General features: G+C 36.1%; 1 protein-coding gene across 1 annotated transcript in view; it reads right to left on the bottom strand.

Moving 5' to 3' along the window:
• Positions 1 to 397: 397 nt before the first annotated feature.
• Positions 398 to 12,757, bottom strand: part of PCLO (piccolo presynaptic cytomatrix protein) — a 382,484-nt gene continuing 370,124 nt past the window's right edge. Inside the window, exons 24-26 of the mRNA XM_074869854.1 lie at positions 10,625 to 10,759; positions 9,895 to 10,040; positions 398 to 5,503 (exon numbers count right to left, since the gene is read on the bottom strand). Coding sequence (XP_074725955.1) covers positions 5,363 to 5,503; positions 9,895 to 10,040; positions 10,625 to 10,759 — 422 coding nt within the window. The 3' untranslated portion in view covers positions 398 to 5,362. The remainder of the gene's footprint in view (positions 5,504 to 9,894; positions 10,041 to 10,624; positions 10,760 to 12,757) is intronic.

Raw genomic sequence — 12,757 nt, 5'->3', positions numbered from 1 at the left:
TTAAAAGGGTACAGAGTTAAGATACATTTTTGATTCATCTTTTCTTCATAGTGAGGAGACAATATCCTGTACATTCCTAAACTGTGTTGATGTATGCACATTTATTTGTTGTCTATATAGGATGCCAGAGATGAATCTGTGTGAAGACATTAACAGGCTGTATGTGGCTTCTGGTTCTGACTTCTTTGAAGAAAAGTTTTGATGAACGAAGCATTCCTTACTTCAAAATGAAATGTGGGACATTAGTGGTATCCTAGGAAGTGCGCTAATGCCAAAATAGGACGGATGAAGATAGGCAGTGTGTACAGCATTACAATAAAACCACTGTGGTCAACGAATGGGAAATCTGAATCAGCAAAATAGATTTTTGTGTTAATTAGGAAAAATAAACCAAACCAGATATTTGAAATATTTATTTGTCAGACTGAGATAACAGCCTTTATACAGCACAATTTGCATAAGTTCTCAAGATACATCCTGTATACAGTCACAAAACCATGACATGGATTTATACATAAAGTGAAAACTGAGACAGATTTACAAGCATTTTTATACAATTCTCATACCGTTTTTGTTTCAGTTTTTACAACTTTGAGAACAAGTCTGTATTTTTTTCCTGATGAATCTGGAAGAAAAAAGAAAATTAAAAGAAATCCAAACAAAAATGAATATCAACAAACCACCATCTATGCATGCAACATTCACTGTGGAAACATTACATTTCTCCAAGGACTAATCTTTTTTTTTGTGTTTTTGTGGGTTTTTTGGTGTTTTTGAATTTTTTTAAACATTGGGTATGCTGTACACTTTTTCCATAGCATGACAGCACACACGCTAGTCAGCCATTGTTGAGCACCTGAGCACGTCACTGAACATCTATAAGATACTATCAAATAAGGACACATTCACATGCTTGGATGTCAGATGGAGTTAACATTTTAAACTCAGCTTGTTTTACAAAAATGTATACTTATTTACAGGGTAACAAATTAAGAAAACGGCTTTTGCTCAAATCATCTATTTTGAGTTATGGATATCTATATATATTATAACTTTTGAGCTCATCAATATATTTGCTTATTAATTTTTTCAAAATAATAAACCAGAACATATAGAAAACATTAAAATGTTTCTTATGATTTAAAGAGAAAGTATCCGGTTTCACTTATTCCTTCTATTTTCCTTCTAAAGGCAACACGTATTCATAAAGAGCAATTGATCCTACATGCCAGGTGTACCAAAAATTCACAAGGCATGTAGGACTAGGGTTTAAATATAATGTGGGTGGATACTTACGCTAAATTTCCTCTCTGTTTCATTACCTTTATAAGTTACACTCACACAAATGCAAATTTTCTCTGTTATTCACATATGTATGTACATATCTAGATATATACTCAGATAATGAAATCTGGGACATTCAGCATTGTAGCAATGAAAATAAAGTACTTAAAAATAGTGTCAGTTATGATTCAAATAATAATTTAAAAAAATACTATTAACATCTTTATGATATCTCCATGAAACTAAATCCTAATTAAATAATCTCTATTGGGCACACACTAGCTTACAATATAATAGATGTTTTCTTTTTCTTCATCATCATCCTCAGAGTAAGAATCAATATCAGCTGGTTACCAGCTACCATATCCCACAGCTTAACCATGCGAACACCCAGCATCCAGAAAAATAACTCAAATATTTCCTAGGTCTTAATTTAAAACCAGTTTAAGTCAACAGATTGGATGTTATTGACTTCAGCTGGTTTGGACTGGATTTGTGTTTCTTCCACACAGGATCCATGTAATGGTAAAACATGGGTAATAATAAAGAAGCAGCACTCATTGCCCTGGATACTATCCCTTTAAAGTATAATGATAAAGAACTAGCTCAACATTCATCATAGAAACTCTCATGTCTAGCTTTAACCTGGAAAAAAAAAGTGTCTGTTTGCTGCTCGTTGTATGCATAATAATAATGATAACATTAGAAATCCCTGTCATTTGTAAACACACACACTGTGCTTTTGCTCATTTTTCAGCTTGTTTCCACTATACAAGGCCTTGGATAGAGAAGCAGCTTCAATCTCTATTGACTCAGCAGATTTATGAATAAAAAATGTTAAAATGCCTCTGCTATTGCCTCCCTGCAACATGTGTCTTCAAAGCAATCATAGAAATGTGTGAACTCATTAATAATCAATCACTCAGAAATCATAAAAGCTGTTGCCACATCTAAGCACTTTTGGCCAGATAAAAGAAACAAAAAATAATGAGAAAAACGTGGAAAAAATATACTGAGATATATACAAAAAAGTAAAAAAATACTAATAGTCCTTGTTTGATTATTTTTTAAAAAACATTGTCACAAGAGAGTTTTTCCTGACTTCATTCATAAAAGAAGAAAACCAAAAGAAAAAAAAATGCATTCAAACATGAGTTTGTGTTGCATAGAGTGATTCCAGTACAACCTAGAAATTTGGTCAAAAAAGGGAACTTGGCACACTTTGAAAACATCTTCTGACCTCTGAATGATGCTGCCTCAGAAAAGAGGGAGTGTGTGGGCCCAGGTTTGTCACTAGCCCATCCTGGGTGACACCAGCGGAGCCCTGTCCTTGCTGCAGCTGGCCAAGGCAGTGCCGCGTTCCTGACAAACTCTACTCTTTGTGTTTCATGATAGGAGTCCAAACCTGCCATTTCAACATGCAGAAACAATTTGTGTGTTGTTCAGAGAATCAAAGATGCTTGAATTAAACCAGTTGCCAACAGCTGATTACCCTGCAAAGGTAGCTGTTCTATACAGCTGCAGCTATACCACCCAACACAACTATTTTATAAAAACATTGGCCACATTTGTATGTGTGTGAGAGCAAAGCATGCCTGTCCGCTTTCTCAATTAAGAGTGATGATTACAGGCTTCCCAGTAAGGCAGCCAGATAGTGCTCATTCCTGCTGGAAATCTCCATAGCAACTACCAGCATGACTTGCTGTCTTTATAATAAATCTTAGCAAGAACAAAATTACCAGCAGTTTGCACAAAATTGCACACCTCATGGCTTGTACTTCACACAGTAATTGAAACTGGACTTTTTTTCTTTTTTTTTTTGGTCTTTTTTTCAAAGAAAGAACACACTATAACCATCAGGAATGCAAAATAACCCACCAAAAGAGCAACACATACGTCAAATATATCCACATAGGATCTTTTGGTTTGATCGGGGATTTTTTCTTTGAAGTATTTGTCTTCTTATAAAAACATACACAACATCAAAACATATAGGATGCTTACAATAACTCCAGAGGACTGTTTTTAAAATATATGAGAGGTAGGGTATACATATACTGGTGAAAGCATAAAATGCAATATTAAAGCACACATCCTACTTCCACTGTCAGTGTTGTTGTGTTTTTAAGATAGCTAATAAGATTTTGGTAAGATTGCTCTGCTTACAAGTTAAGCAGGCTACCAGTAGGTTATCAATAACTTAACAGGAGTTTACCTGGTGTGTGTAGCATTAATATCTTCTGTGTGTTTCTTCTCATATTCCCTTTCCATGTTGTTATTTTAAGCTGACAAAGATAAATCAAAAACTGTATGTGGGAAGTGTCACCAGATTAAATGGTGTAGCTTTTTCACAGTCAGTCAGATTCTGAATAAACTGAGCCTTATTTTTCCTTTTTTTTTAAAGCATACATTATTTTCCAGAAGAATATTTTCAGTTGGTCTTGCACAACCTGTGGAAGTGTACTACATATATTCAGAAAATATAAGAAGACATACATTAAATAATATATGAAAAGTCCTTATTTGGCAGGAAAAAGAAACGTCTGAATTGCAGAAGTTTGGTCATTTTCTTTTTAAATATGCAAAGGTCATGAGGTAATATTGCCAGGGAAACTGCTTTTTAATGAAGCTGTGAAATATTAAATGACTTCTAAGTAACATGGGAGTTAGTACCATATTGATTCTTGTTTTTTAAAGAAACTGATATACTTTTAGGAATGGGAGAAAAAGCTCTCCCTTCTTCAAAAATGGTACAAGGGAAAATACAACAACCAACCTAAGCAATCCTGGGCAGTAGTTTTTTCCCAAGTGAGCTAACTGCTCAGCTTCAAGCCCCCGAAAGTGGGACTTTAGGCATGGAAGTGATGACACAGTCTTCAGTGTTGCAAGTTACCTTCCTATTTACTTCTTTCCTAACTGAGAAGCTATGCTGTTGAGTGGATTACACTCAGACCTTCACCTCTTAAGAATATTAAGAAGATATTCTTAATTCTTTCTAATGCAACAGGCCTGCAATCCCTTTGCTTTAGATTTCAAGTGTGTCACTGATGTGATACAGAGCCCTGCACCAAGCAGGTTGGTGTTAGCACAGTGGGCCTACTGCTCCGAAGTGCCCACAAAATAGCCTAGAATTCATCGTCTCTGTACAGCTTCAGAATAAGACTGGTTGCTGAAAAATGGAAGGACTAGTTGAAATAATTGTGTTAGTCCCAGTGCTTAAGCCTCTTCAGTTCCAAACTTTTACAAAACCGCTGATTCAAAGGGTAGGGTGAAGTACAGTGTCACTGACATCGAAACAGCATTTTTTTCTTCCTGATGTAGTGCAGTTTACATCCTGCCCTTTCTCTTTAAAACCACATCCCAAATTATAGATCATTAATATAGTTTTATCCATTACATTCTAGGACAGTGGTTTATATTCATTGTTAACACACAGAAACAAAATAAACAATCAGGTCTGATTCTCCACAGCATAGTTTTTGATGGAAAAAGAAAGAAGGAAAAAAAGTAATGTAAAATAACATTACCACTCTTGCAAATGCCTTGCAGTTTGTGTCAAGTGGCATAATCTCACTACAGCAAATTATCAGAGATCCTAAGGTGCAGAGGAACAAGTTTTGCACTTCTGATAAGTGAGATTTGGAAAGTCAGTCACCCTAGGTGCTTTTGCATAAAATGATCTCCTTCTGGTTGCACAGAAAACCAGACTGCTCTTTCCATCACACTACCTCCAGCTGCAGCGGAACTCTGCATTAACACCTGCCTTCCAGCCTTCATTATTTCCTTCACAGTTACTCTCTTCACAAAGAGTCCAACAACACGGAGCCCTTGTATCAGTCTTCATTTCAAACAGCCTCACTTTAACTTCTGGGCCCAGGTTTTCTTTTACTTTGCTGTCTTTTGCAGCAAAACAAGTGTACTAGCCCTCCTTTAAGTGTGCTATGTAGCCCAGAGACTGCTCTTCTCTACTTTGTATTCTGAAAGACTAGCTAAACACAATGATATCAAACTATAGTCTTGGAGTGATGCTGTTTATAGCAGACTCTGCAGGTTTTGTGCCCTAAGCAGACAGCTCTGCTCAGTGTGTTTGTGTGGAGCTGACCAACAGTTTGTGCCAGTTTACTATTCTTTTCCTTAGATCCACTTTGTCAAGCCAGATATAAGCTTCCCCAATCAGTGTCTTTTTCATAAACTTCCCTCCATTGGAGACAAGCAGAATCTGGGAAAATAAATAAATACAAAATAAATAAATAAAAAATAATAAAATATAATTATTGTGCATGCAATTATCATTGTGTATATTAACATACCGCATTTGCTCATAAATATGAAAGATTCAGAAATGTTATGCTCTGTTTTGGTACCCACAGAGGAGGAAAGAAACACTGACCATGACCCTTTATATAGAGTCATCTTTCCAATAGAAAGGAAGCCCCATGAAAACCGAACCTTCCCTATCTTCTGTTTTATTATCTTGGGATGTAACAACTAGATGACAATCTTGAACTTCAGTTAGCAATTTGTTCACCTGCTGGTTACCAAAGACAAACACAAGGTCAAATTTTAAGTTGCAGGGTAAAGCTTTATGCAGACAAAGTACCAACCTTCTTTAAGCGCATGGGAGTCAGAGGGTGCCCTGCATATAGGCTGTAACTTAGGGCAGACTAGTGTGTGAGAAAGTCCAGACTTCCAGCTTTTGACCTCAGCAAGAGATAGTCTAACCTAAAATGTAGAGGTGGTTTGAAATCTCACTCCTGCTATGTCTCTGCTGAGAGCCACAGTATTGTGTCTGGTTCTATGGCTCTTGCTTGCACAGCCATGGAGAGTGGGAATGGCAAGGAAGTCCCAGCACACATGTGAGCTATGCAGGCTGGGTGTTCAACATTCTCCCTGATGTATGATACAGGCACATATTTTCCAGCTAAGCAGGTGCATGCCATGCAAGCAATAGACTTCTCTGAAGGACTTGATTTATTCTGTGGATTCTACATGTTTCTGGGAGAAATACATTTGATAATAAATATATTACAGGGTGTGAGTTATAGTAACACATTCAGATAAATTTAAGCATTTCTTAATTATTGAGTAACTGAATTAACAAGCTCAATATTTCTTTTTTCTTCTTTTTTTATCATCTTCCTAAGCTTCTCAAAAAGAAAAACAAGTCATGAAAAACTGCATTTCCATGATAGGATTAGCAGCAGGTTTGCAATATTCAGTCACAGAGCAGGCCTCCAGCAATGAGCAAGAGAGGTAACTGATAACAGCAGGAGGCTGTCACCCTCTGTGTGAACCAGCAGGAGAGAAAATAGGGCATTTTATTGCTTGGTTTCAAAGATTTGGCTAACAGAAGAATGGATTTTGTACTCCACTGAGATGATGGAAGAGAGTATACAGCAGCAGACATGTAACAGAACTGTAGAGGAACTAGAGTTTCCAGTAACCAAGATCTTCAACATCTTTTAAAATTTTCCTTTCTGATTTGGGAAACAAAGTGAAAAAACAAACTTTACATTACAATTGAAATTAAAAAAAAAAAAAAGGAAGAATTTTGCAATAATTTTCCTGGATGAACTTTCCAGTTCCCTGGCCAATTTTAATATCAGTTGGCAAGTAAGGTATGTACCCAGACAGCTTAGACACCTACAAGCCCATTAGTCAACAGTTTGAGGAGGGAAGACCAAAGGACTCTTAGGCACTGAACTATTAGGGAAGTCTACTTTACTTCACTCATCAGAAAGCTCATCCTTGTGGAAAATAAGCAGCCTGCCTCCACTGCTGGTGGCTTTTTACGTCACCTCTTTCAGTGCTTCCTGAAGAAATGGACAGCCCAGAAGCTGACAAGCCAAACCAGAATATCTGTCAAAAACATTCTTCTGGGGTTTTCTGATTACCCTTACATAGGACATCATGTATTTCTAATTGCAGCAAGCCAGTCAGCCGGCAGCCAGCTAGGGAGCAAGGCGAAGGAGACAGGAGCTTAGTGCTTTCCAGGGGGTTCCTGGGTGGGTTGCCAAGGAACAGGGAAATCACGGAAGTGAGCAAGCAAGCTGCCAGGGACTGAGACAGGTGCTTGTCTGAAACCTGTCAAAATGCTTTCTGCAGAATGTTTTCATTCTGACATATCAGCAGTTTTGGGACAGAAAAAATTTCTAACAAATTTTTCATCACTTCTGTCCTTGATCCTTCTTTCCAAACCTCCCAACTGGCTCCCTAGTATCTGTCTTCTCTAGCTTGTCTATCTCTCAGACTTGTTTTTTCCCTTCTCCAGGCTTTAAATTCCAGACTTCTTATCCTGAATCAGCTAGTCTCAGTTTCTAATTTTCAGGATTTTTTTTTCCTTATTCCCAGCACTCTTGACCAAGCAATTCTAGCTTTTCTTTTCTTCTTTTTTTTTTTTTTTTTCTTTTTTTTTTTTTTTTTGTTTTCTCAATAGCCCATGGTCCCATTTTATTGCTAATGTTCACAGCTCTTGATGTTGATTTTTAGAGTGCAGCCCCTTGTCCTAATCTGCCTCCTGTTGGTTCTCATGTCTCTTTACAATGTACCTTCTATGATTATCATGTTTGATCTTATCTTACTCAGTCTCTCTGATTTTATTTCCTCCCTTCATCTCCCAGTTCCATTTTTGTTCTATACATTCTGGTTCTGTTTTTTTTTCCCCTCTCCCCCAAATCTCTTTTGACAATGTCCATCTCTCTGCCCCTAAATGTTCATCACTCAAATTCAGCATTCAAATCAGTCAGCTTCAATCTTTGCCATAGGAACAAACTGACTGATAAGTATGAAGAGCATATAAAAACAGATATACTGAGTCAGATCAAAGATCTCTTCAGGCAAATATTCTGCTTTCAAATATGTATATGGCAGTGTATAAGGCAGAATATAAGAACAGGACAATCATGTAATGACACTTTCACAAAATACCTACTATAATCTGTGGACCATTGACTTCCTGACTTACAAGTAGTATGTTTGTATGCAACAGACTATGAGGAATTTTGCCTATGAATTTGTCCAATCATTTTCTCCAGTTATATTTTCTGTAAAAATATTTAGCATCCACAACATATTATGGCAATAAATTTTACAGCTCAAACTCCAAGTTGTGTGAAGAAGAAACACCTTTTGTTTGTTTTAAACATGTACCTTGCTACTTTTACAGCCTTTGTTCTCTTAGGTCTGGTGTGTAGCACCAGCACACATCACAGAGTTTCTGAGGAAATGTTGCCAAGTCTCAGCTCACTGTTCCTATGGCTACCTCCCTCACTATCTCCCTCCTTAACAGCTTGATGTCTTATTTTCCCATAGGACTCTGTGTGTTCTTCTTTATTGGTCTACTCACCCCTTATAGTTTCCTCTTCAAACCACCCCTGGAAATGAACTTTTTACAGGAATTTTAGCTCTTAAACTTTGGCAGGACTTTATAATTGACAACTCTGGATTTTCCCAGGTAATATAACATCTTAAAAAGTCTTTTACTGAGTCTATTGAATGAATAAGGATGTTAGGACACCTTAACACAGGGGAAACAGTATCTATTTTTGTTGGCCTTGTTTTGTAAGCAACATCAATTTTGGCTTTATTTTTAATGATACAGCCAATAAGCCTAACATAGGTACTTAGTTAATCTAGTCTGACTTTAGTCATCAAAATGTAGCTGGCTTGTTTACATCTGTCTTCCAGATTTAAAGTACATTAAGCGGATGCTGGTATGCCCAACAATTCCTCCCATTTAAGATTAACATGCAGATACCCCTGGAATTGTCATTCTCTCTCCACTGACTAGAGGAAGCCTGAATATCTGGCTTATATTAGTTGTCTACTTATGTGAAACTAAATGAGGGTAGGTAAAGTGAATCTGACCAAATGATCAAATTTGTCTAAGCAATTAAACACAGGAGAAGGACTACTCCTGAATCAGTTCCACACATCATTTGATGTGCCACAGACTGAAAATATTGTCATCTCCTTTACAAACGTACACTCAGAATATTTGGCTTGACATAATCAGTAATTCTGCAGTGTCTGAGATTATGACTATGGTGTCTAATTCTAGGCACTAAAACTTTTAAAGAAGTTGAAGAACTGGAGAGAATGATAAAATAATTAGGCATTTAGGTAACAGGTCATATCAAAGAAATTTAGTTTACTTAGCCTGGAAAAATAGAGAGGAGAGATATGATAAAAAAGTTTCAGTGTGGAGACTATTTTTATAAAAAGAAAGCAGATCAGTTTTCCTCTGCGTTTTGTAAGGATACTTAAGGATAAATTAATTTAAAATATGGCATATTTAAATTAGAAAATACACTAAACTTTCTAAATAGAAAAGTATTTTTGGAAGACATGCATAACTTCTTTCCCTAGGGAGTTTTAAGAACAGATCAAGCCTAAAACTTTCAGGCCTGGTCTATACTGTTCCTCAGTACAGGGTATTAAACCACCTTTTAAAGTCTCCTCCAGCCTGATATTTTCATTATTATGTAATTTGTTATTTCCTTTGTAATTTTCTCTTTTCAGCAAACAACTGGGGTAGAAGATTGATCTCAGATGCCCATAGCACAGCATGGACAACATCCAAAATTAGGTTTTAATAAAATGCAGAATTACCTGAAGAGAATGACCAGCAGGACTCAAGCTAAATCTAAATGTTTCATTGAACGAAGGCTCTCGGTCATGCCTGCATACCCTGGTTTTCTTCTTAATTACTCTCTTTTGGGTAGAGATATTGACAACGTATAGCTTCACATACAGGTCTGGGGAAGAACAGTTCAATGAGTTAAATATAGAAGCTTTTAAAGAATTGTTGTTGTTAATGATTTCAACAGAGGGAAAGTGTTGTGAAGAAACAGAGCATGGTACTTTACAGAGCCATATTCTGTTCTCATTTACATGGTGTAGAAATGAAACCACCCCACTAAATCCAAGGGAATTACCTTGTGTTTACAATGCTGTCATTAAAGAAACAAATACTTTGATGTCTTTATGTATGTATGAAAATATTGACATGAGTTTTTAATTTTTAAAAAGCTTTTTCACCAAAATACAATTTTTCACTAGATATCATTGTTCTTTAATAACCTAGGGAGTTATAATTTTTATTAAGTTAAAAAAGGATTAATTTTTAACAATCAAAATTAAACTAAAAAGAGGATTAATTTCTGAGAGTTAATTTGCTTCTACAAAATGTTTTTACTTGCATTAAAGTTACTCATAGGAGAAAACACTTCAGAAAGAATTCTATAGAATATGTCATTCTGGTTAGGAAGGAATTTTCTTTCTTCAGATACATCCTACTTAACGTTTTCAAAGCATCATGAAGCTGGTTTCTGTGTGATACCTGGTAGATGATCTGGAGATTTAAATTTGTATGTGATATTTCTGCACTGAAGGATTTCTACTATCAGCTGTTCTCCATCTGTCTTCATTTCCTTCTTTAATGCAATCTTGATTTCACCCATAACCTGTGTTTTACCTGGAAAAGCAGAAAAAGTAACCCTCATTAATGTGAAAGGAAACTGAATGTATCTAACTTGGAAAGAAGTAGATTTTTCTGGGATTTTTTTAGGGAGTTATTTTGTCTTTTTTTTTTTTTTTTTTTTTTTTTTTTTCCCAAGACAGTTTATACTTTTAGTTGGGGCTATAAGAATAATGTATTGCTTGGATGATCAAATGGTAGATATATGCAGTACACTTGTATAACTAGATTATATGCTTCAGAATTTATCTGCTTCAGAGGATTTTTTTTCCCAAGAATACAAATTTCTCTAAGAGTCATTACAAGTCTGTAACGGTCACTACAATTCACCTTTTCTGAAGCCTTTACTACAAGATGTTGAAGTTATCTCATTTAAAAAAACAATAGAAAAGAAAAAAAAGGATAACATCCAATAGAGTGCTAAAAAGTAAGATTCTGAAAGGCAATGAATTAAGACCTCGGTGAAGTTAGTATTTCATTTCACCTATATGGAGCAATATCATTCACGCAATTTAAAGGGAAGTGCTCACTGTGACCTTTAAAAGTAAAGGTGATTTTCCTTCTTATGTGGGCAGAAGTGCAGGCCCATTCTTCCTACGTTGTGTGGATTTCTCTCTAAATCAGTCTGGAGATGGAGAGAAGCCACAGAATGAAATGTAGGCAAAGCTGGTTTGCTTTTCCCCTGCCTGTTCTCACACAAAGCTTTACTGAAGTCAGGCAGAGTAGAGAAAGGCTACATCTTCTAAATGAGTATGGTTGTGTGAGCGGAGCTCATGCCCTCAGCTCAATGTTGCCTATAATAGCATCATGTCATAATAGGGGTTGTGCTTCTATATCTATTGTCCTGCTACTGTTAAATATTATTTAACCTTCCTGTTCTCTTTAGACATTAGCTAAAAAGAAGACAAACTGTTAAGCTCCTGGGAGACTTTATTGCCTAATTTCTGGTGCCAGCAGGCTGGAGCTTTAAAGCATTACCAGGAAATTCTAGAAGCTGGTGCCAAGATGTTGTAAGGAGTAAAGTAATTCTGCAGAAAGTAAACAATTATGATACATCTGGAGAAGCTTCTCTCTTAAGGAGTAGAAAGCTACCAAGTGGCATTTAGAGATTACTTACTTGTATCACAAATGTATAACCAAATTTGAATAATCCCCACTAAAAATACCAGATCTTGTTTTACACATGTCCATAAGCAATCATACGTTCTATTGTTTTTCTTACTTAATATATTTTTGGGGATCATGAATAAAAATTTAATAACAAATAATCACAGCCACAATCTGAGCTCCCAACCCTCCTCACAAACTGAAGCTGGAATCTGACTTAGTTACAGTCAATAACATATTTACAACTGGGCTTCAGCTGTGTCAGCATTTCATCCATAGTTTGTAAGGTGAGAGAGGACCTGTTAGGAGGCAAGTGATTCATTCTCTGTGTTTAATCATCATAAAACCCTTCTTATATGTTTGAACATGCAATGATAGCATCTTCCTTTCTGTTATGTGTTTGTGCAAAGAGAATGAAGTCCTTGTGATGGCAGCAGAAAAGATCATCGGTAGTTGAGATCAAAGAAGGAAAGGTCAAAAATATCCCTGTTGTTATTCATTAATCTGTTATAATGCCTTTTTTCTGGAAAGTGTTGAATGCCTAGTTGGTCTAGCTTGGCTAAACTGTGGATTTTGAATGACTGGAAACAGATACAAGAAAAAAGTATAATGTCTCCTCTGCTCCGTGGACAAACTACCAAAATCACTTACATACCTGAAAGGTGTTGCATAAATCTGGCTTTTTGTTTAATATTAATTCTTGCACTGACTCCAGTGCTTGACCATGAAAAAAGCCTAGAATGGACAGTTGTAGCACAAACCAAAAGTTAGTTTCAGGCAATCTTTAGTTAACCACAGTATTTTCTGGAAAATATATTTGGCTTAATTACTTTACTTTATTCCCTCTCTGTCCTTTAAGGTGTATTTGCAACAGTTGCTAGGACCTTC

This window comes from Strix uralensis, chromosome 5, assembly GCF_047716275.1.
Source record: "Strix uralensis isolate ZFMK-TIS-50842 chromosome 5, bStrUra1, whole genome shotgun sequence".
Lineage (NCBI taxonomy): Eukaryota > Metazoa > Chordata > Aves > Strigiformes > Strigidae > Strix > Strix uralensis.
The sequence above is the reverse complement of the archived record's forward strand: the minus strand, read 5'-3'. Positions and strand labels throughout refer to the sequence as shown.